The sequence below is a fragment of the Camelus dromedarius genome, chromosome 8, assembly GCF_036321535.1.
Source record: "Camelus dromedarius isolate mCamDro1 chromosome 8, mCamDro1.pat, whole genome shotgun sequence".
NCBI lineage: Eukaryota > Metazoa > Chordata > Mammalia > Artiodactyla > Camelidae > Camelus > Camelus dromedarius.
Genome location: NC_087443.1, coordinates 83455697 through 83480232, shown reverse-complemented (window position 1 = coordinate 83480232; position 24536 = coordinate 83455697). Strand labels below are relative to the sequence as shown.

The following is a 24536-nucleotide window of genomic DNA, read 5'->3' as shown; positions in this document are numbered from 1 at the left end:
CAAGGGAGTAAAGAACTACCCATGTTCTGGTTCTGGACAAGGCCCAGTCCATGGCTGGTCCAACACACAGGGGCTCTGTGGCTGCTGAGCACAGAGGCTGTCTGGGGCCTGCGTGGTCCCAGGTGGGCAGGTGCTGCCCTCCACGCCAGCCTGGCAGTGAGCTTCCCCCTCCCCCAACTCTGTGCCTGTCCCCCTGTCCCACCTGAGAACACCACAGTGTTCCCCCGTCTGTCCTGACTGAAGCCTAGGGCGCAGACAGCTGCCCAGCCGCCCTCCTCCTCCAGGACTGGGCAGTCGGAACCACTGCCAAGATGTTCTGTCAGTGGCTCAGTCTTAAGTGGTCTTTCAGACCAGGATTAAACTAGGTACTTGATAGTTGATTACTCTCCATTCCAGCTTGTTTTCAAACATAGCAAGCCTTGGGCCGTGAACTGTCCACCAGGGCACACAATTCAGTGCCAGTCCTCTTTGATCAAGAAGAGGACTTCCGTTGGCTCCTGTCAGGCCCCGATCAGCCCCCACATCTCTGCAGAGCTCCTGCCTGCAGCCCCCACTGCATCCCACCCCCTGGGCTGCTGGTGGTCTGTTAGGCGGGAACAGAGAGCTACCACAGCCCCTCTGACCTGAGCGCCTGAAACTCCATGCCTGGCCTGCACCCCACCCCCGAGCAGAACAAACACAAAACTCAAAGTCCCAACCATGGTTTCGATGACCCGTGATCCTCCTCTGCTCTCTGGCTGTTCCTGAAAATTGGGTTGGCCTCTGGGTGGGTGTCGAGCCAGAAGACACAACGAAGCCAAAGCACAGGAGAAGGAAGCATTTACTGTTACTCGCAGCAGGTAGGCAGAACACCTGGGACGTTCAGCAGAGTGGTGTCCCCTGGAGCAGCAAAGCTGGCGAAGTTTTAAGCTAAGGGGACGTGCATATTTGTGAGGGGACCTGGGCGGTCGACAGAGTCTGAGCTTCGGTTGATTGAAGTCACAAGGGTTAGAAAAGGTCAGCATCGTCCTCCCTGAGGGTCAGTGGACTGGTGGTTCAGCCTCAGCTAATCTTTGCCATCGGAACAGAACTGAAGACTCGACAACTGACACGTTATCTTGCCCGATAACAGTTTGTTTGTGCGTTCTTTTGTCCCCTTGAGATCATTAATGATCGACACCTGCTCAAGGGCAAGCACTGTGGCCAGGCTTAGCCCATAAAATGGCTTCCCTTCTGTCAAGAAAGCCATGCCTGGTTCCCTTTCTCCAGGGACCCCTACCCTATCTGCTTGCATGGCCTCACCTCCCACCGCACAGGCCCCCTAACCCTGCCTCTGTCCGCATAGCGCTTCTGGCAGCAGAGTGTCTGCTCAGACTTCACTCTTTGTTAACCAGGCCTCCCAGGCGTCCCGCTCCTGTTTCATCATAGCTGGAGGGCTGTGGGAGGGTGCCCTGGGAGTGCACTGGTGTGACCATCTGGCCCCCTGCTGCCCCTCATTCACTCCCTCTCCCTGGAGCGGTCCAGGCACTGCCCAGCGGCCACTGTGGGGGCTAACAGGGCCCCGGCAATTTGGGGTGCACCTGGCATGGGCTGGGGCTGAGGGGGGTGGGCTGGGGAGGACGCCTTTCTGGAGCTGGCCCATTTGGCCCACATATAAAGTTGTCCTCCAGCTTGGCCATTTTTAGGAATGGAGGCCATCAGCTTGGAGAGGAACCCCCTTTCCATGCACTTCTCAAAGCAGGGTCCATGTCCAGTGTGGACCAAAATGCCAGAACACCCTGTAAGGCCCCCAGTATCTCCCACCCAGGGAGCTGGGGAGGCCCCAGCTCTGGTTTTTTCTGGCCCTGGGCCTGGGCCTGGGCCAGGCAGGTTGACGTCACCTTCTGTGCCGGCACACCTGCCTCCCAGCTCCAGGTCTGTGTGCGCTGGGCCTGGACCCAGACCCCCAGGTCCCCCAGGGGAGGGGCTCAGGCCTGGAGAGGGCCCCTCCCCTGGCCTGTCCCCAGGACCAACATGGGCCTGAGGATCCTGTGTGTGGCCTTCCTCCTGCCCAAGGGGATCTGAGGCAGGATTAGGCGGGATTACAAGCCCCAGAAGCCTCCTGCAGAGGCTCAGAGGCTGAGCTCCTGCCCTACCCTGGCTGGGAGTGGCCTCTGCTGTGTGGTGGGTCAGGGAGGGCAGAGGGCACTTTTGCAGAAGCTATGTTTAAGTGGACAGAGGGGTCTGTCTACAGAGCTGACCTGGAGGCCGGCCATGGGTGCCCTTCCCTCCAAGGCCAGGGCAGCTGCACTGGGCACCAGGGCACTGAAGGCCCGGACGGGATGCCCCCTACCCTCGCTCTGGGCAGCAGGACTCAGGAGCCCCTGCTGCTGCTCCCTGAGGCCACTGGCTGCCCCTGTTGCTGGCTCCCTGCCCTCCCCCGGTGCCTCTGGGCCTGACTGACCAGATGGGGTAAAAGGGAAGTGGACATGGGCTTCAATGACCACAACAAATGGAATTCTTTGTAAGTTTGCTTCCACTTCTATAGGGGAGATAAAATAGGAAACTGAGGCCCAGAGACATTAAGACATCAGGTCAGGTGCCACAGCCCTTCAGCAGAGCCAGGACTAGAATCAGGCATGCGACTCCCAGCCCCCCTTGCACCTCCCCTGACCCCTCTTCCTACCCACTCTGAGTGCCATCTGTACCTGGCACTTGGCACATGCCTCCTGTCCATTGCCGTGGGTCAGCTCCGAGTGCCAGGAGGCAGCACAGCACTGGGTGATGCGGGGAGGTGAGCTCAGCCTGGGTGGCGTCTGAGACGTGGGCACCACCCAACTCCAGCTCTTGCCCGCAGGACTTGGCAGCTAGAACCTTCCACCTGCCCCAAGTGCAAGGGGCTTGGCCGGCCAGGTGACCTGCCCCACTGCCCCAAGGCCTAGGCAGGTGAGTGGGTGGGCAGCTCCGTGCAGGAGCTTCCGGGCACCTCACCCAACGTCAGGCTTCTGGCCAGACATTGCAACAGTCTGATGTCCCTCATTACTGGGGAAAAAGGAGATCTTCCCTTGGGATGGAGGGAGGAGGAAACAGAAAACCTCTGAAGGAAAGGAAGATTTCCAAAGTTAAGGCTACACTTGTGAAACCACCTAGTTGTGCAGGTCCACGCATGAGCAAGGAGAGTGCAGTGAGGGATCGTGGTCCCGGCTGTGGGTTCTCTTCTCCACATTTTGAGGGTCGTGCTCTGCTCTGCATGTACAGTCCACAGGCCCCCCTGCTGAGGCCCGCTCCCCTCAACACCCCTCGCTGTCCTAGGATTTGCAGGCCTTCCTTAAATCACTTCTAGCTCCTCTGGGCGTCTGGAAACCACAGGAACGAGGTTCTGGAATCAGGGTCTCACCCCCGAAATTCCAGGCCCAAGTAGAAGCCATCTGGACTCTCGCGAAGGTCCGGCTGGACCGCTTTCAGTGGCTCCTTGGTGGCCTGGTCCGGGCGTCCGGCCGCTCTTCAGCAGAGAGAGGGGAAGCCCCTGAGTGCAGTCCCCAACCCCCAGTGCCTGCCTGGCCTCTTCAGCAAAACCGAGGTGAGAGTTCTCAGAACACCTCCTGCCCTGTCCACCTCATGAGGACAGACTGTGCTCCAGAAAGTGTTCTTTCATGATGTTTTCAGAAGCTTGCCCTCCAAAACTTCATGAAGATCTAAAGCTGAACGTTGGGTCAGCCTGGAAGATGAGAAACATCACAAAAGGTCAGGCACTTTCTGTTCAGAGACCTGTTCTGTGTTCATGACCTCAGGCCTCAAAGGGCTTTCCTGCAGTCCATCTGAACAGCATGCCCCGTGGCCTGGGGCCAAGAGAGGGGCAAGGCGAAGAGTGACCATCACTCTCCCGGGGCCTCAGGGGCTGGTCTGCCCCTGGCTTACCACGTGCCAGGCTGCCCAGGCACCTCCCACAGTGTCCGTACCCCGAGAGGGAGAGGTGGGGGTGTCGGGAGCCTGGTCCTGTTCCCTAGCGTCATCTTCCTGGGGCAGCACCCTGTGTGGGAAGGCGATGTCACACCACCCCAAAGCAGGGGAGGGTTCTGGAAGATGGGGGTTGGACAGGAGAAAGGCATCTGCTGCTTTGTTTTTAACGTCATCTCATTCCTGGGATCCAGGCCTTGTTCAGAGACCCTCCAAAGCCTGGGCTGCTTGGGGTCTTCCTACGAGGAGGCCCCACCCAGCCTGTGGCCTCTGCAAGGCTGTGCTGGGCCCTCGGGACAAAGGACGTCAATGCTGGGTTCTCCCAGCAACTAAGTGGACCCCACCCCCTGGAGCGGTGTTCACAGCCCGGGAAGAGCAATTGTGTTTTCCCGTCATCAACCCAGTGGCAGCAGCAACCGCAACGCCGGTCCTGACCCCGGAAGTCCCATTGTCCCCAGAATGCCCTTGAGCACTCCCCCACCCGGTGGGGCGTGCCTGGGAAGAATCCTGCCTGGCTGCATGATGCCAGGCCCTGAGTAAAGGGGCCTGGTGCCAGCAGAAGCCTGGATGCAAGCTTCTCGAGTAAAGGTTCGAGTGCCTGCTGCCCAGCCAGGCGTCTGGGAGCCGAGAGGTGGGGCCCCCTCTGGGCAGCAGGGGTGGCAGGGATGCCTTCGGGAGGGGGAGCACGTGGCTGGGCTGAACCAGATCCTCTGCCTCCCTGGGGGAGGGGCTAGGCACAGGAGGACTCCTCTGTCTCTCTCTCCCACGGTGCGGTCTGGGCTGCCTCCTTCCCCACCCATGCTGCTGAGTTGGTACCCCCAGACAGCGCCTCTGTCCATCACTCCTGCGTCGTCCCTTTAACAGTGACACAGCTCGTGGTGGGGGAGGTCAAAGGACCTCATAGGGTGGGCCAGGGCAGCCCTGCTCCTACCCCCACCTCTACCCCCACCCCCACCCAGACCCGGGACCACCCCTCACCCAGGAGAGGCGGGGGCGGGGCCCAGGCGCGAGCCCACTGCTGTCCTGGTGCTCTCTGAGGCCCCCCACCGCCCCGGCCCTGCAGCCCGATCCCCCACAGCCAGTTCCCCAGGAGACGGAGGCCCAGCCCCACTGGACACAGATAGTCTGATCCCGGGCCACCTCTCAGCTCTGTCAGCAGGAGGCGAGTGAGAGCAGGACAGCTCTCTAACCTCAGATGCCAGCTCCAGAGGCCAGGTCACCTGGGCCCCAGCAGGGCAGGGCCTGTCACCCCCAAGGACGATGAGCCTGAGCTGCCCGAGTCAAGGGTCAGGGCGGGAAGGAAAGAAGAGGAAGCTGTGAGGAGAGAAATGGGGTTTCGAGCTCCAGAGCCTCATCCCTCCCACAGACAAGCCTGTTCATCTGTCTGCTGGTGCAGCTGGACTGGGACAGAGGCCAGGAGGGCTGGGTGGTGGCGGGGCTGCTTGTGTCATCAGGGAAGTCTCACCAGGTCTGGCGGCCCTGCAGGGGTGTGCAGTGAGGGGCACAGAGCAGCCCTAGTGCGGGTGGGTGAGGTGATCACGCGGAGTCTCTCAAACCTGCAGGGGCGCCCACTGAGGTACTCCCCCCTGGATCTGCCTCACTCCCCACTCCCTGAGGCCTGACCGCAGTGACCATCCTACGTGTGGTGAGCCAGCCATTGGGCTGTGGTCTGCCGGGCATCCAGAACCAGGCCCCCTGGCCTGGCAGAGGTCTGAGGCGGCCAGGCATCCCGGCCCAGGAATCTGTTTAAGGGACAGTTCCTCAGCAAGTGGGGGTGTCGGCTGAGAACTCGTGGTAGCGCTTCCCACTGCTGGAAGGACAGAGCAGCATTCCAGGGAGGCTCAGGCCAGGGCCCTGGATGGGAGCAAGGCCTCCGGAGAAATGGGGGGCAGGTGGGGAGCAGAGCGTGTGTTCAGCCCGCCCTGAGGCCCTGACCCGGTGCCCAGGCTCCATGTGTGTGTCTGGTCACACCTGTCCATCAGCTCAGCAAGAGTCCTGCCCTGGACCAGGTGATAAGAGAGGCAGAGATGGAGAGGGAGACTGAAGCAGGGACAACTGGACAGAGAGACGTGCAGAGGCAGCATCTGGGGCTGGCAGAGCTGGGAGGGGGCCCCACTCCACTCTTCGGAGAACTCGCTTTCCTGCCCCTGAGAGAAAGCCCTCATCCAGCCTGGGGACCACCCTCCAGCTCAGCCCAGGCATTCTGAGGTGCCCACAGTGGGCTGCCCGGCCAGTCTCAGAGTGGACAGGAGCAGGTACACCGGGTCCTCACAAAGGCACAGAACCACCAGCCTCCGTCCATCCCATGGTCTGGTTGGTGAGGACCTGGGTCTTGGTTCAGCCATGTGGAGGCACCGTGAGCACATCCCATGGAGGGGCTCGGGACGGCTCTGGGCAAGCAGAGCAGAGCAAGGGAGGAGGCAGAGAGGCTCAGGAGGCCCTGGGGAAGCCTGGGCTCTGGAAAAGCTGACACTGGAGCAAAGGTCCCAGGTGCCATGGAGTCTGCTGCCTCTGACCCTTGGATAGAGGGCCAGGTCCACCACCCCAGGTAGTGCACGGAGGAAAACACTCAGATCGAGTCACACAGGGCTGTTCCCATCCTATCTGACCCCACCTCCACCCCACCACATCTCTCCTGTCTCCAAGCCTTACCTTCTTCTCCCATAGAAGCAGGGGTGATAAGAGGTGCCTTGGAAGGGAGACTGGCTTCCAACCGCAGCTGTAACAATTAACTGCAAACAGCCCAGACTTACTACTGCACAGGTCTGGTGCCAAAGTCCAAGTGGGTCTCTCTGGGCTAAAATCAGGTGTCAGCGGGCTGGGCTGGTCCTGATGAAAACTCTAGGGAAGCCAGGGCCTCAAGAGGCCACCTGCAGAAGCCAGCTGTGGCTGGCCAAGTCCTCCCCACACTGCCGTGTCTCTGGCCCCTCAAGGACCCTCACATTTGGCAGTGTCCTCGGATGAGCCAGGACATCCACCAAGCACAAGGCAGCTGATTAACATCTTAACCCTGCCTTTGTCACATTCCGAGGTCCCAGGGATTAGGCTGCAGACGTCTTGAGGTGGGGGTGTTGTTCTGTTCTCAACAAAATGACATGCATCCGTTGCTCCAGAGGGAGGGGTCACACCACAGAGGGGCTTCTCCCCTGATTTTACCCCCATCAGGAGTCTTGGCAAAGTTTGTAGCCCTGGATGTAAAGAGTTAGTATGAAAGTGAATTGGGAGAGAAGATGGAGATGGGACAGGAGGAAAAGAAAGATGTGGGCAGAGCAAGTCCCAGGGCTTCCGTCCTCAGCCTCCCTTCATCTGACAGGTCTCCCAGCTCAGATCTCTTCCAACTGGGAGCAGCTCCTCTCCCAAGTGATGTCAAAGCATCCACCTGGGGAGGGGGACCTCATGTCCTACTTGCCCCTCCTTTATTACACCCACTGGCTGCTGGAGCTCCCGTCCCCTGGTCCCCCTCTGGCTAGGGTCATGGGTAAAGTGCGATTGTGTTTGAAGCAAGTTTCCAATAAGTTGAGAAGGAAAAAGTCAAAGACTCCAACCCAGATGCCTTTGAGGAGGGGAGTGGCCCTGGCCTTTCAGGATGAATGGGAGGCTGGCTGGGCCTCAGCTGATGGCAGTGGCACAGAGAATGAGGCAGAAATAGGTGGCTCCCTTCCTGCTTGGCTTTCCCCTGGAGATTACACTGTCTGGGAAGTGCAGCTTTTGGAAGGAGCCCAGGGGAGTGGGTGGTCCTGCCCTGGAGTAAGACGCCCTAGTCAGCTGCCTCCATGGGAGGCCAGCAGTGGTCCCCTGGGTGCAAACTGTGACGCCACCGTAGACACAGCATCCAGGCTGGACACCTGCTGTCGGTATCCAAACAGGGACAGCTGCTTTCTTCAGCAGTGTTTGTTACCTTCGGTCCTGCGGCACCATCTGGCATGAGCTCTACGTAACCTCACCACTGCAGCATCAAACACTCCCCTCCACCAGCTTTCAAGCGGAGGGAGAACATTTCTCTTGTAGTCCTGCCCAGTTCCAAACTTGGCTGGATAAATCCTACAAAACTAAACCCCTTCTCAAGCGTCATCTCGTCACACTGACCCCACTGAGGAGGCCCCTCAGGGCTTCTGAACCCCCGTGTCTGTCATCATCATTCATTCTGGAAGCAAACAATGTGTCTGCTCCCTATAAAATCAGCACCAAAACAAGGCGCCAGAACACAGGAAATAAAAGCGTCCCGGCCCTTGCCTGACCTCCTGTCCCCTCATGGCTTAGAGCAAACTGTAGGAACAATGCCACTCAAACTGGGGACAGTACCTACCCAGGTGTGGATTGAGTGGGGAAGTTTTGGGGGTTTGCCATCATTTCAGGAACTCACTTTGGACGGGGGATGCAGGGTGCACCTACCAGCCTCAAGCAGGGCCCATTGCCAGAGGCTGTGCCTGGCCCCCTGTCCCCACACTCTACCTGGCTGACCTGCTCATGGGCCGCTGGGAAGACAGGTGTCCACTGGCATCTTCGTCCCTCCTGGTGATCAGAGACGGTGACAGGCTCCCTTAGACCTGGGGTCCAGGTTTCTGCAATGTTGATGGAAGTGAGATCCCTTCCTTCTCACCCCACCATCCCCTGCCCCACCTCCCACCCTAGGAAGTTGCTGCTGCTGGGGGCCTGTTTATGCTGAGCACTCCGGTCTGGGATCTGAGGTTCAAGCCCAGGGGCTCTCCACCCCAACATCCTCCCTCCCTCCAGGGAAAGAACCAGTGCCAGGCAGGGGCCTGGTCATCTCTGGCCCAGCCTGCCAGGAGGGACAAACACCCATTCAGACACCTGTCCTGGAGGTGGGCATCTGCACCTGCCCCACAACACCATGTCCCCACCAGGCCACAGCCCAAGTCCCATTTTCCCTACCCAGTTGCCTCCTTCTCCTGAGTGGATGTGGGGCAGGAGGGGGCAGCTGGCTGTCATCCTCATTAAAATTCTTCGAACACTCCCGAGAGTGGCCTGCTAAAGATAAACTACCAGGAGAGAGGCCTTCAAAGAAGGTGCTTTAATGATGCAATTATCTTCAATCAACTCAGAACATCTTTATTACATTAGAAAGGGGCAATCCATCTTGGAATTTAGAAAGAGCCCTGGAGGGGTCTGAGGCCCCTTCCAGTCATGTTTCTAAATTTGCATGGAGAGAAAGTTTCTAATTGAATTTCTCTGGCAGACAGAGTGTTCCCCAAAGCTAGATTTCATTAAAGCAACTTTGGTTTTTCAAAAATAGACGTATCGATTTAGATTGCTGTTTCTGTGTTCTGAAATACTAATCTGACATAAAGTCGTTATCCGCAAGCCAGTCTCATGATTTATTCTAAAACTCATTCGGGGAATCTTCCCTTGAGGGAGAGACTGCAGAGAGAAGCCTCATCTGCGGCACCTAGCAAGGCTTTTAAACCAAAGCTTGGTCCAGTTTTGGAAAACGAATCCGAATAAGCGCACGTCTCTGTCCGGCCTTGGCTCCTCCTTCGCTGAGCCCTGTTGGGGATCTAGTCGCTGCCTGGTCTACAGACATCCCGAAAGCAGCCCCGCGGCCAGGTCGGCCTGAAGCTCGTGTCGGGGAGCTTTTCCCAGGTCACGGGTACCGACAACTTGGTGGAGCAAGTGTGGAACGAAAGAGGCTGACGGTAAATCCAACACCCAGAAACGGATCTCGCGCCCCTGACCAGGGGCTGCCGGAGGCGCCCGCCCTGCCTGTGTCCCAAGCCCTGCGTCAGAGGCGGGCAAGGGGTCGGCCCTGCGGCCTTCCACGCGGCCCCAGGGTCTGCCCAGGGGCCGTCGCTGCGCCCCGCTGCTGCTCCTGGGCCAGGCCGTGGGACTCCCGGGAGAGCGCTGGGCAGCTACAGGTGCCTGAAAGGCCACCCAGGGTCAGGACACCCCGGCCCGACTTCAAGGCAACAGAAGCACAATCCCCAGTCCGCACGCGGGGTCGGTCAAAAGTGGCCCTCAGGGTTCGGAAAGAGCGCCTGGGTCACAGCAGGCCTGCGCCGAGGGTTCCGACTCCGGGCTGAGGCGCAGCGGGAAGAGCCGCCGGAGCCGCGCCTCTGATGGCGCCGAACTCTCTGCATCGCAGGATCCGCGCGCGGTCACCGACCTGCGCCTTGACAGCGCCTCATCCAGGTCGCGCCCTCTGTGGGCTCCTCCGCGTGGGGAGGCTGGGGGCAGCCCCTGGTGCTCCCCGGGTGCCCCAGCCTCCTCTCAGGCAAGAGGAGCGCCGGCCGGGTCTTAGCGCTCCGGGAGAGGCAGCCCGGCGCTGCAAAACCAGCAGGGATGCGCCAGGCGGGCGCGGGCTAGGGAGCCTGGTTCCAATGCGGCGCCCCGCCCCTCCCTGCAGTCCCTCCCCGCAGTCCCTCCCCGACCAGCGAAACCAATGGACGCCTAGGCCCGCGCGCAGCTACCACGGCGATTGGACAGCTGGGCATGAAAGGGGCGCCGCCTTTTTATAGGGCACTGAGGGAGGGCGCGCCCCCAAGCCCTGGCAGTTTTACGGCCCGCTGCCCCCACATCGTATGGCCCCGGCGTCGCTCGGCATGAACCCCGCTGGGCTCAGGACGTGCGGCCGGGACCGCGCGGGGCCCGGCTCGCTGCCCTTCAGCGTCCAGTCGCTGCTGGAGGCAGAGCGCGCGGAACCCCGGGAGGAGAGGCCGCGGGGCACCGCGGAACCCGGGGCCTGGTTCCCGCCGGTCGCCCCCTCATCCTCCCCACGTAAGTGCCCTGTTGCACGGTTCTGGGCCGCGAGAGGAGCCTGCCTGGCCAAGGATCGGAGGACCAGGGCGGGAAGGGCGCTGTCGCTCGTAACTTCGGAAAGTAACCAGCCACTAACGCGCAGGCCTGAGTGCAGAGAAGGAAATCAGCCCTCACGAGTCCACCGACCCCTCCTGCACGCAAATCCCCCAGCGGCTCCCCCATGCCAGACAGGCTTCTGCTCTACCCTGGGACGGAGCCCGCAAACCAAGACCCCGGGCTTCTCTCTGGCCGGAGTACCCCTTGCGTCCCCGCTCCTCCACGAGATGGTTAACGGGTGGATGGTTGCCTCTGCGCTCACCGTTCAGTTCCCGCCCAATCTCCTCACTTCTCCAAATGGGCAGAGTTACCTTCCCCCCTGGGGCGCAGGGCCACCGATTTGAGGGGCAGAGCCCGAGTCCACAGCGGCCCCCCTCTCCTCGCACCGCCTCCGCGGTGCCTCACTTATCTTACCACGGAGACTTTTGGGGTCTCCTCTCCTCTGAGGGCCGTGGTCACAGAGTTGGTTGGGACTTGCCTCCAGAACCGACCTTTGCAGGGATCTGGGAGTGTCGGAAAAGGGCGCGCACTGCCGGCGTCTGAGCGCGCGTTTTATGCTCTCTTCCCCTCAGGCGTCCCCAGCCCTCCACCCTGCACCCTCCGGAAACACAAGAACAACCGCAAGCCGCGGACGCCCTTCACCGCCGCACAGCTGCTGGCGCTGGAGCGCAAGTTCCGCCAGAAGCAGTACCTGTCCATCGCCGAGCGCGCCGAGTTCTCCAGCAGCCTGAGCCTCTCCGAGACGCAGGTCAAGATCTGGTTTCAGAATCGCCGAGCAAAGGCCAAGCGACTGCAGGAGGCCGAGCTGGAGAAGCTGAAGCTTGCAGCCAAGCCGCTGCTGCCCTCATTTGCCCTACCCTTCCCCCTGGGCGCCCACCTTCACCGCTCCCCGGCGGTGTATGGCGGCGGCGCGGCGGGCCCCCTGCCCCACGTGCCAAGACTCTTCGCCCCGCCGTGGCTGCCTACAGGGTGTATTACCTGTCCTAGGGCTGCGAGGCCCTAGGGCCTGGGGGTCCGCTGGGGAGAGAGGGCTCGGGCTGGGGGTGTTGTTTTGCACCACCCAGGCCAGCTGGTCCCAGGGCCGGACACTGGTCCCCACCCGCCAGCAGCACCCCAGGCAGCTTTCGCGCCCTGGGCAGGCACTAGGGCTCGGCTCCTAGTGGGCCGTGGGCGTCTATGTGTTCTTTTTGTCTTGTTTTTCAGGGTTTTGTTTTTGTTAATACAGTGTTATAATGGATGCTGCAAGCCTATTTGTGGGTGTCTTACAGATATCTAAAAACTTACAAAAAAAACTCATGTTCCATCCAAACTTTCCTAAAAGATGGTGGCATGTCCTTGAAATGGACCAAAATAGAGCTTCCCATTTTGTACAAAGCAGCCAATAAAGTATTTTGAGGTTTACTCTGTGGACCTGACTCCGATGCCCTTTCCTCCTGTAACCACATGGCTCAGAAGAACTCAATAGATTGTTTCTGGCTGCGGTGAGAAGAAACTGATCCGAACAAAAAAATGAAGTAACAGTTTGGTGCAGGGACTGCAGAAATGAAACTAATTACTTTCACTAACTAGGTTTCTCACCAGTGACAACGGAAACATTCATGCTTATTTTAGAGAAATTTCTCATTTATTTTTTACTAGAGAACTCCTGAGAGCCTCAGGTGAAATGCTGTCTCTGTGAGAGCGCGAATATGTGTGTGCAGGGCATCCACGCGTGGCCTGGTGGCCTCAGAGCTGAGGACTCTGTGGAAAGCTTCCGTGGGGACCGAGTCGGAGCGAGACAATGGGTTGGCTGGTGTCCGACGGGAAGATAAGGAATCACCATGCACCCTGCAGGATGGCATCGCCAGGGGTCAGGTATGTCCAAAGGATGGCCGATGGCCAGGGACCTGCTGGTCATCCTTCTGCTGCCTCTTGACAGTGTGCTGAGTTAATTTAGGAATTGGGCACCCAAGTACCAAGTATGAAGACGTTGGTCCAATCCTCTCCCAGGGACTGCCCCCCTGCCCCAGCCCTCCCACTCAGGGCTGGGACTGTTGGAGGTCCCTGGTGGCAGGAGGAAGACACACAGGAGCCGATCTCAGTGTTAGCTCCAGCTGCAGTCACTAGCTTGGGCCTGAGGGTGCTGTGGGCAACTCCTCCCCTGCCCTCACCTACAGGCGCTGCAGATCATGCTGGCCAAGTGGGCATAGGGATGTGCTATGACCACAGGAGAGCGGAACTTCAGGCTCTTCTCTGCCTGTAATGACCCGCAGGTCAGTGGTGGGGCTGGGGTCCTCCCCACCCCCAGAAAGGGAAGGACTTCTACTCAGCAGGCAGCAGAGGTGCAGCTTCACAGTTACACCCCTGGGAGTAAGGATAAAACTGCATTAACTTGCCTGTTGAAGACCATTCTCCCTAGGTTTTCCTGGGAAAAATTCACAACAAATTTTAAAGGGAAACTAACTCAGTTCTTGAAGTGTGGCTGCTGAGAGTGCAGGCCTGGTGATGGGAGTGGGGAGGAAGCCAGGGGCTATCCCTCCCTCCTCAGGTGTGTACCCCCGAGACCTGAACCCCTGCTGTTCAAACTCAGAACCCGACTCCAGTCTCAGTTTTCAAGGGGACAGTCCCATCTGAGGTCTGTAAATGCTCCAGAGAAGGGAGCTGGCCTAGGGGCCAAGCGGGCCTGGAAACGACCTCCCGCATTCTGTGTCTCCCCAGGCACCTGCAAAGCACTTCTGTTGCTTTTTAAGGCCCCTCAATGCTCCTGTTCTCCACAGCCTGGAGCGCTGGGCAGCCTGGAGCTGGCGAGGAACTGGCTGCCTCAATTTGCTGTACATCTCTCCATAACCAGTCCTGACCAAGACAGCCATCCTGGGAGGCTCCCTGCCCAGGTCCCCACTGACCTGGTCCACCATCCTTTGTCTGCCTCGGGGCTGGGTGCCCAGACCACTAGAGGGTGAGTGAGGCTCTCTGGGGCCAGAGCCCTGAGAACTCACCAGCCAGGGGCACCTGTCTGGCAAGGCCGAAGCACATCTGTCAAGACCAAGACTTTTCCGCATTTCCAGAGCAGACTCCTGCCCAGGGCGGGAGAGTCGTGGGACTTCTAGCACCTGTCCACCTTCTCATGGGCACCTGGAGCCCCCATTCACCCTGGGCCAGGGCCTGGGGCCACGGGGAACCCCTGGCCATCTCCTTCAGCCACTGTGTCTCCAAGGCCTCAACACTGCCCTGAGCTGGCCAGAGCCAACATGGAGGGTTCTTCCATCGTGACCCTGCATGAAAGGGTCCAAACTCCAGAGTCCTGGCCCCCATCTGTGCCTGTCACCTGCTTCATGCCTGGCCGCTGCTGGTGGACTTGGAGATGGCAGCTGTGCCCTTGGGAGACGGGGACAGGAGAGCAGTTCAGGGCAGACTGAGCCTCCTTGGAGATGCAGGGGCCACGTGGCCTGGGGACAGGGAGTGGGCCAAGGTGTACAAAGGTGTGGATGGTGGGTGACCCCTGGTAGGGCTGAAGTGGGGAAAGGGGGACCGTGGAAGACCCCAGACAGTGACCCACCCAGCAAGCCTGGGTGTCAGGGAAGCCACCCTGAGGCTCCTACATCAGTGTCACCTCAGCAAGGGTGTCAGGGTCAAGATTCCCTCTGGCTCCTGGATGGGGATCAGCCTGGGCCCTCAGGTCTCTTCCAGCACACGGTCAGCTCTCAGGGCCCCTGCTGGCCCCTAAACCAGCCTTGCCTACTCTGTGTCTGAGGGTGCTGTCCCCGGGATGCACCCCAGGCCACAGGTCCTGTGTCTGTGGACCAGTTGGTGAGGGGATCAGTCCTGTCACGGGATTTCTGGGAGACGGACCCCCGCAGCCTCAATCTAGAATCACACAGAAGCCGCTGTTGGGAGGGCAGAGGCCTCCTCGTGGGAACTGGGTGCTTTGTAAGCTGGGCAGTGAGCCCGTGGCACCTGCCGCCCCCATGGGGACGTGCGATTTTACCTATGCTTCCGTGCATATAAAATGTTTCATAACAAGAAAACACTGTTTAGACAGTAGACTGAAAAGGCAGTGACTGGCTGTAGAGAATAGTGCCGTTTATGCCTGGCTCGAGGTGCCACGCTTCCTGGACACAGCCAGGGGCCCGGCCATCAAATCTGCGCCTGCCCTCAGGAAGTGCTCCGGAACGACTGCCCCGCAGGGCTTCCCTGGTGGGGTACTGCGTCATGCTGTCCAGATGGCACTTTCATTTTGGCTTTTAACAAAGTGCTCTCGTCACCAAAGTACACGCAGTCTTTGCTATCCCTGATACTCTACACGCTATGCCGCATTTCCATCGGTTACACCACTAAGAAAAATAACCATAGAGCAAATAACCGGTGAGGCCAGGGTGATAAGACGCTGACTTTCCGAGGCAGCAACTGTCTCCGTACATACGACACGTGTGTTTTCAAAACCCTCACCAAATGGCTGCACTGTTCCTCTAAACATTCAAGGGTTTTTCCAGGTTTACTTTGAAAATGTGTAGAATGAGGAGCCATGTACTCGCCCCGGACCCTCAGTGAGCCCCTGCTTTCACAACTTGGGGTGGTGACGGCTGCACCCAGAGGCCCAGAGCAGGGCCCTTGGACCCTGCAGGAGGCTGGGGAGGCCTCAGGGACCAGAGAGGATTGCATTCTTACCCTGTTTACTCAATTATTTGGGTTTTCTGTTAAATGGAGTTGGAACTGAATACAGTGCTACACACTTCTCACCTCTTTTTCCTGTCTTACGGGGCTGTCTAGGGCCAGCAGTGTGGGTGTGGACAGAAGTTGCCAGAAGGGGCATCTTTGTCTTATTCTTGCTTTAAACTTTTTAAAAAAATTTTGGGGAGGCCATTAGGTCTATACTTATTTATTTATCTTTAGTGGTGCTGGGGGTTGAACCCAGGACCTTGTGCATGCCAAGCACGCACTCCACGGCTCAGCTGCACCCTCCCTTCTAGTCTCACTTTTTAAAGGAAATATTTTTGATATTTCACCATAAGCATGAGATATGCAGTCAGTTTTTCAAAATACCTTTTTCAGGTGACTAAGGTTCCCTTCTGCGACTAGTTAATAGGAAGTTTTATCATCAGTGAATGTTGTACTTTAGCAGGTGCTTTTTCTGCATATATTGAGATAATCAACTGACTTCCCCCTTCAGTCTGTTAATGTGGTAAGTTATAGTGAACAGTCAGATTTCTTGATATCCTTTCCAACACTTGTCAGTACCTGACATTTCTATTCCAGCCAGTCTAGTGGGTGTGACGTCTCAGGTTTTAATTTGTGTCTCCCTGGCGACTAATGATATTGACAATCTTATGTGTTCATTGGCCACTTGTATATCTTCTTCAGAGAAACATCTGCTTAAGCCCTTTGCCCATTTTTCAGTTGGGTTGTCTTTGAGCTGCAGGGGTTCTTTACACATTCAGGACATTAAGTCCTTATCAGACATAGGGTTTGCAAATATTTTCTTCCATTATGTGAGCCGTTTTTTCACCTTCTTGATGCTGTCCTTTGAAGCACAAAATGTTTTACTTTTGATGAAGCCCCATTCGTCTATTTCTAATCTGATTGCTCATGCTTTTGGTGTCATGTCTGTGAATCCTTACCAAATCCAAGACTGTGAAGAGTCACGCTATCTTTTTCTAAGTGTTTTATAGTTTTATCTCTTACATTTAGGTCTTTGAGCCATTTTGAGTTGATTTTTGAATATTTAAGTGAGGTGAGTAGCCATCTTGATTCTTTTGCATGTGAATATCCAGTTGCCCCAGCCCATTTGTTGAAAAGACTGTCTTTTCCCTACTGGATGGACTTCACATGCTGTCAGATATCACTTGACCTTTGGTGTGAGGGTTTACTTCTGGACCCTCAGCTCCATTTCATTGATCTGTGAGTTTGTCCTGCTGCTGGTACCACAGTGCCTTGATTACTGTTACTTCGTGGTAAGTTCTGAAACCTTCCTATTTTGTTCTTCTTTTCAAGAATGTTTTGGCTATTCTGGGTCGCTTGCAATTCTATATGAATTTTGAATCAGCTTGTCAGTTTCTACAGAGAAGTCCACTGGCATTCTTACAGAGATTGTACTGAATCTGGACATTAGGGCATGTTTTAGGAAATGTTGCCATTTTAACAATGTGAAGTCTTCCAATCATGAGCATGAGATGTTTTTCCAATTACTTAGATCTTTAATTTCTTTGAACAGTACTCTGTGGCTTTTAGGGTATTAAGTTTTGCACTTTTCTTGTTAAATTTATTCTTAAGTATTTTATTCTTTTTGATGCTTATTGCAGTTGGAATTGTTTTCTTAAGTTCAATGTTGGATTGCTCATTTGAAATGTATAGAAAGATAATTGATTTTGTACATTGATGTCACATCCTGCAACCTTGATGTGCTCACTTATTAGCTGCGATCATTTTTCAGTGCGCCCCTTAGGGTTTTCTGCATACGAGATCATGACACTTGTGACTAGAAATAGTTTTACTTCCTTTCCAATCTGGATGTCCATCCTTCCGTCCTTCCTTCCTTCCTTCCTTCCTTCCTTCCTTCCTTCCTTCCTTCCTTCCTTCCTTCCTTCCTCCCTCCAGTTGCCCTGGCTAGAACCTCTAGTACAATGTTCAAAGCGGCAAGAACAGGTATCTTTGTCTTGTTCCTGAAAGTGCCCAGTCTTTTACCATGAAGCGTGATGTGAGCTGTGGGACTTTCATAGGTGCCATTATCGGAGCAGGGAAGTTCCCTCCTATCCTGAGTGTGTTAAGTGTTTGTTTTTTTTTTAAATCATGAAAGGGCATTGGATTTTGTCAAATGATTTTTCTACATTGATTGAGAAGATTGTGTGGTCTTGTTTTTTATTTTATTATTATGATGTATTACACTAATTGATTTTCTGATGTTAAACCAACCTACCATTCCTGGGATAAATCCCACTTGGTCATGGTGTAAAATTCTCTTTATATGTTGCTGGATGTTTTGGTTTGCTAATGTTTCTTGAGGATTTTTGCATCCATATTCACAAGAGATACTGGACTATGCTTTTCTTATGATGTCTTTGTCTGGTTTTGGTCACATAGTAACACTAGTCTTATAAAAGGAGTTGGGAAGTGTTTCCTCCTCTTATGTTTTAGGAAGTTTTTGAAAAATTGGTGTTAATTCTTCTTGAACTATTCGGTAGAACTGGTGAAACTGTCTGGTCCTGAGCTTTTCTTTATGGGTATCTTTTTAAAAAATTAATTTAATCTTTCACCTGTTATAGGTCTATTCAGGTGGTCTGTTCCTTCTGGAGTCAGTTTCAACAGTCTGAATCTTTCTCAGAATGTGCGCATTTCATCTAAGTTATCTGATTTGTTGGCATACAGTTGCTCATAATACTCCTTCACAGTGTTTAAAATTCCTGTATGGTGGGTGACTGTGTCCCCACTGTCATTCTCACTGCTGGGTGTAGGACTCTCGACAGCTTTTTATCTGGGCACTTGGAATCTGTTATCCTAATGCTTCCCAGCCTATTATTTCTGATGGAAACTCAGCTGTCACTTTTCCTGGGGCTCCCTTGCAAGTAATGAATCTTTCTGGTCTTGTTGCTTTTGAGATTGTTTTTCCTTGCCTTTGACTCTCAGCATTTTATCATGGTGCGTCTGGACTCCCCATGCATACATCCTGCTTGGAGTTCACTGAGATTCTTCGACATATAGGATGTTTTTAAATAAATTTGGGAAGGTTTTGGCCATTACGTCTTCACACTTTTTTGCTCTTTTCTTTCTCTTCCCCCCCGGTACTGGCATTACATGTATGTTGGTGTTCTTAATGGTGTCTCAAATTTCACCGAGGCTCTTCTCATGTTTCTTCATTTTCCCTCATTGTTCTTCAGCACACATAATCTCAATCTATCCATCTTCCGGTTCACTTATTCTTTCTTCTGCTGGTTCAGTTCTACTGTTGAATCCCTCTAGAGTGAGTTTTTTTTTTTTATTTTTTTCAGTTTTTGTACTTTTGAACTTTAGAATTTCTGTCTCTTTATTGATAGTCTCTATTCGATGAGACATTGTCATCAACTCTTCCTTTAATTTTTCATCATAATTTCCTTTAGTTCTGTGAGCATGTTTATAATGGCTACTTTGAAGTCTTCTTATTTTTAAAGAGAGGGTATGCTTTATTTTATTTATGTATTTTTTTGTGGAGGAGGTAATGAGGTTATTTATTTTTTATTTTTAATGGAGGTATGGGGAATTGAGCACTAAGCATGAGCTCTACCACTGAGCTGTACCCTCTCTGAAGTCTTTTCTGATAAATTTAACACCCTATAATGCTCATAGGAAGTTTCTGTTGCTTGCTTTCTCAGGTGTATGAGTTTTACATTCCTGTTTCTTCACTGCCTCATAAGTTTTAGTTGGAAATTAGATATTACAGATAATATGTTGTAGCAACTCTGGGTGCTGGTCCCCCTCCTCTAGGGCTTATGATTTTTATTTGCTTGTGTATTTTTAGTGACTGGCTGGATTATTTTAATGAGGACTATTTCCCCACCCCTACATTGTCCTACTGGAGATGCAGCTCCTGGTGCATCCAGTCATCTGGGGCCACAGTGCTTTTGGAAGTCTCTCTTCCTCCCTTCCCTGACCACACCCAGCCATCACACTCGGCTAATTGCCAGCTTCCAACAATTGCTTCCAACAATCCCCTGGGCATAAATTCCTCTACAGATTAATCCAATCAAGGTCTAGGTCCCCTAAATAATCTTTTCTGAGTCAGTGTTTCATGTCTTTTTCAATCTGCTTTTGACTTGCTCCCCCCCAGCCCCCCAACCCAGGCAAAATCTCTGGGCTTCAGCTCTGGAGCTGAGGGTGAGGACAAAGGCAAAGTTCTCTCCGAGTGAGAGCCGTGCTCTAGCTCAGTGGGACGGGGCATCATGATGGCCTCTCAGCTGCCTCTCCTGGTGTATTACCACTGCCTCACAAGCCAGGGCAAGGGTGACCAGGGCCCCAGCATCCTCAGTAATGCCTCACCCAAAGGGGAGCCCCCAGTCCATGAATGGGGCTGGGCAGGGGGGAGCCCCTGCTCCCAACCAGCCTCACCCTGCACTTAGCCTCACCCTACACTTTGCACCAACAACAGGCACTGGGCAGGGTGAGAAGTGCTGGAAGTCCGGCTCTTGGGGAAAGAAGCCCTTCCACTTGGAGCCGGGGGGCAGGATGCCTTGTGTTGTTGGCTGCAGCCTCTGGAGCCGAATCTCTGCCTCCCTGGAGCTGGGGGTTGGGGGAGTGGTCTTGGGTCAGATACCACACTCTCTCCTTTCTTACTGAATTTTTGTAGGTTTTCTTGGATGAGTCTCTATTTGCTGTTTGCCCTTAGGACCACTCCCAGAGGCTTTACGTGTGGTCATCTTTTTTGTTTGTTTTTATAGCTTTCACTAATATCCACCAGTTTCATTGGGAATGGGTGGTGGAGTGCCTCATGCTACCACCATGGAAGTCAACCCTCAAGTGGTCTTGGTTTGGTTTGGTTAATTTTTGTGTGTGTTCACTTGAATCTGGGCCCCAGGAGCGTCCACACACTGCAGCTGGCTGAGGTCCACCCTAGGGACCTGAGCCTGGGGGCTCCCCTCCCCGGCTCTCTACTGGGGAGACCGGGCATCCCAGCTGTCCAGTCTGGGCTTCGCTGCCTGCTCCCCTGGGTGTCACTGAACCTGTTCTCCACCTGGAAGCTTGGCCAGGGCCCCGGCACCTCGGTGCCTACCTCACACCTCTCAGTCCACCTGTGAACCGAGCAGTGGCTCCTCAAGAGATGCCCCGGGGCCGCCTGGCAGCGCCTCCCACCAGCACCCCCCCGAGGCTCTCACGTCCCACCCCGCGGTTCCTCTGGCCACGCTGAGCCTTCACACCACAGACCTGGAAGCAAGAGGGAGCTGGTGCCTGTGGGGCCACTCTCCTCTCTGAATCTTGGGTGGACACTTCTGAGGACATCCTCCAAGGCTCCACACGGGTCTCCAACGGGACGGAGCCTCAGCTGCCCGGGGGGACCCCTTGGATAGCGTCCTCTTGGGTGGGCTCTTCCCCTTTCCTTGTTTCCCCTCCCAGCCCCCCACTCCTCCTCCTCAGGACCATTTCTCAAGATAAACCCGTTCTCTTCAGGTGTAGTTCTTGCAGGAAAAGCAGGGAAAGCCTCGATTCTTCCTTGACTCACCAGTTTTCAAAAGGATGTCAGTTCCCCAAAGGTAGCCAGTGAGGCTCCTGTCTTCAGAGAATCGTTACGAACTCATGGATTTGAATGATTGATGTGCTTCGTTCCACAGTAGCCACTGCTCTCAGTGATGCTCAAGCTGCCCCATCCTGGCCGGCAGGACCCAACTTAAGTTGATTTAAAAACACGAATCTGGACTTTCAGTAAAGCTGTTGATTTAATAAACATGGTGTGTGTATATTACAGGTTTACAGCAATACTTCTAATTCAAATTCAGGACTATGGGGTTTTTATTAACTTCACTGATCTTAAGTCTATCTATATTCTTTTCCCAAACCTAAAAATTTCAGTTCTCAACACTACTTGGGTTATTTGGGACTTGGGACATTTTCTTTTAGTATTTAGCTATTAAAATTTTTACTGAATAAATTGCCTTTGAGTAGATCTTTGGAACTTTTGCCAGTGTGTGTTCAGGATATATCCCTACAAGGAGGATTGCTGGGTCAAAGGGTAAATGCTGAAGGAATCTTGTCAGGTACTGGTGAACCCCCTCCTAGGGGCTGCAGTGCTCAGCGCCCCTGCTGACAACACGTGACAGTGGGAGATGTGTCCCCACCACACACAGCAGGGTGAGCCGTCAGACCTTTGGGCTTGTCAACTTCATGTGTAAGAAAGGGTCTCTGAATTTTTACTTCGATTTCTTCTGCTGTAAGTGAAATAAGGGGTCTGTTTCTATCACTCAGATGTTCTGCTTTGGTTAAGGCTGTGTAAAGGCAACACAGGGCACTGTGGGCGTGAACTGGAAGTGAAAACTCACATCTGATCGCTTACAGGTACAGTGTTCTAGATCGTAGCCCCCAGTCACATGGCAGAAGCAAATACTAATTTTTTCAGGAAGAACCAAGACGTGTCAGAGAAATTCCAGAGGTAAAGTTCCAAGAAATATAAACTCATAGCCCCAGATCACAAACTTCACCAGGAGACAAGGCGCTCTGAGTGAGTCAGCAGGAAAAGGACCGAAGAATCAGACGCACAGTCTTTGGATCCTGATATTACCAATCAGAGAATATGTAGTATGTTTAATATGTTTAAAAAGATAAAAAGATGAGTTGAAAATGTGATTTTAAAAAGCTGTAAAAATCCAGCAAATTACAAAAATGACATAGAACTTAAAGAACTGAAAATCACTGTCACTGAAATTAAAAACTGAATGAGTTTAACAGCACCTTTGATACGGCTAATAAAAAAATTAGTGATCTGAAAAGTGGGTCTGAGGAAATCACCAGAATGAAGCAAAGACAGACAGGGAATGGAAGACACAAAAGGGCTAGTGAGAAACACAAAGGACAGAGCGAGAGGCTAACACGTCCACAGCTGGGTTTTTAGAAGGAGGAGGAGCATAGTGGGGGAGAGGCAATGTTTGAAGAGATAAAACCGCAGGTTCAAGCGGGGGGTGGGTGGGGGGGGTGGACACCTTCACCTGGCGCATCTCAGTGGGACCATAAAGACAAAGTGGAGACAAGGGACCTTCTGAAAGACAGACCTCAGACTGACAACCAGGTTCTCGGCAGCAACAACAAAGCCAGAAGGTAGTGGAACAGAGCGTTCAGCATGCTCAGAAAAGCTACCAACCCAAACTGCGTTCCCAGCAAAATGTCTTTCAAGAACAAGAGCACAGAGGGGAGGGTACAGCTCAGTGGTACAGTGAGTGCTTAGCATGCACGAAGTCCTGGGTTCAATCCCCAGTGCCTCTGTTTAAAATAAAGTTTTTTAAAAATTGTAAATCAACTATACTTCAATTTAAAAAGTTTCAATTAAAAAGAAAAAAACAGAGCATAGAAGCTTTTTCAGGAAAACAGAATTGAAAACGTGTGGCCCTCTCCCTTCTGAGACACCTGCATTGACTGCAGAAGGTGTCTGCTTTTCCTTTAACCTGAGCACCCGACCCCGCACCTCGTGGCCATTCCCTGGCCTTCTCAGACAGCCTGCTGCCTACAGAGTGTGTATCTCTGAATAAATCTACCTTTACTCAAAAAGAAAAAAAAAGAAAAACATTTGTAACTACTGACTCTTGCCACAGGACATTCCACAATGCTGGTCCGGCAGGAGAGGGTCCCGTGCAGGGCCTCTGAGAAGCAGGAGCAGAGACCCAGCAGAGGAAGCGCAGAGGCAGGGACGTCCGCAGGGGCACAGACTAGGCGGCAGTGTGCGGCCCTACCCTTCTCCAGACACAGCAGGTGGAGGTTCAGTGTCCACAGCTCGTCCTCCGTTTGTGGGGAGGGGATAGATCCTGATTAATCTTAGACCCGAACACGTTCAGTGTGCATGAAAAGTTTGGGGGTAACTGCTCAAACGATGCCTCGCAGATGCCTAACTTCCAAGTAGCAGAATGAGAAAAGCTCACTCCACCCAGAAGAAAAGCAGGAATGCAGACCCCCAGGCCCGAGCGTGGCTCCCGAATGACCAGCACCTCATACCCCTGCCAGAGAAGGAGGGCGCCTGGCCACAGCGTGGGGGAACTGGAGGGCACCGCACCGAGCGAGGTCTGGCAGGAAAAGTGCTGTACGGCGTCACTCACACGTGGGCCCTTGGACGAAACTAACTAGTGATGTGACAGAGGAGAAACAGACTCAGGTGAGAACAAACTGGCGGTGCCCGGGGTGAGGGGTCGAGAGCTACAAGCCACTGTGTACGAGGGCATGTCTCTCAGCACAGGGGACACAGCCCATGTGTCGCCGTACCTACAAGTGGAGAACAACTTATAAAAATCTCAACTCACTATGTTTGTGTGTCTGAAACTAATATAATGTAAATCAACTATACGTCAGTAAAAAAAAAAAAAAAAAAAAGAACAGGGTAATCCCAGCAGCTCCTGATCTCCCAGTGCGTTTCATGTAAACCGAGGGCTGACAGTCACGTTCCCACCACCGCCGCCACCACCTCAGTGACCTTAAACACTCGGCATCTGACGCAGTGACTCTCCTGCACCTGCCAGTGAGCGGCCCGTTTTCTTGTGCTTCCAACTCTGTGTCTCCCTGGACATGGACCTGGAAACCACCCCCAGATTTTCAGACTTTGCAGCAGAGATACAAGCAGCCCCTCAGAATAAATTATGCTATTGCTTCGGTTTTCTCCCCACCAGTAACTTTCATCAGACTAAAGTTTTACAGTCCCTGTTTTTCAGAAGAAAAAGCAAAGCTGGGCCAGGTTAAACAAGGAGCTTTGTCAGCAGGGTGCAGCTGGGATGGGGACCCAGGACCAACCGTCCCCAGGCCAGGAACCGCCGTCCCACGTGGCGGCTGACGGTATATTTGCTGTTAGTATTTCTCCCTATGTTGTGTTTTTCAAGAACCAAAGACAGGACCCTTAGCAGCCCTGCCATCATCCCTCAGCCAAGGCTGGTCATTGCTCCCCCAAGAAAAGTCTACATTTGGCCCCTCTGCATCAAGATACTAGGCGTCATCAGACTTAAGGTTTTAAATGTTTTCCTTGGGTACCTCAGGGTTTTTGGTGCATGAGGTGGATGGTGTGAGGTCACTGTCCCTCTGCCCTAGGCTGGGGAGAGCAGAGGGTGGGCTCAGGAGGAGCTGGGGCATAGCCTCTGTGCCCTGAGTCACAGATGACCACCCGCTGCCTCCAGCCCAGAGCCCAGAAC

At 54.2% G+C, this 24536-nt stretch overlaps 1 protein-coding gene and 1 long non-coding RNA gene across 3 annotated transcripts; one reads left to right on the top strand and one right to left on the bottom strand.

The window, feature by feature from the left end:
• Positions 1-802: 802 nt before the first annotated feature.
• Positions 803-11271, bottom strand: LOC135321854 (uncharacterized). Of its 2 annotated transcripts, XR_010382036.1 has the most exons (4): positions 11140-11271; positions 8377-8477; positions 6568-7103; positions 803-3676 (listed from the first exon to the last, which is right to left on the bottom strand). It is a non-coding gene; the product is annotated as an uncharacterized LOC135321854 (long non-coding RNA). The 2 variants fall into 2 exon arrangements; XR_010382037.1 differs by lacking the exon at positions 6568-7103.
• Positions 10429-12118, top strand: LOC105104602 (homeobox protein MSX-3). Its single transcript, XM_031460788.2, has 2 exons — positions 10429-10647; positions 11298-12118. Exons 1-2 carry the CDS (start codon positions 10452-10454, stop codon positions 11726-11728), a joined length of 627 nt encoding a protein of 208 aa, XP_031316648.1. The 5' UTR covers positions 10429-10451; the 3' UTR covers positions 11729-12118.
• The last annotated feature ends 12418 nt before the right edge of the window (positions 12119-24536 follow it).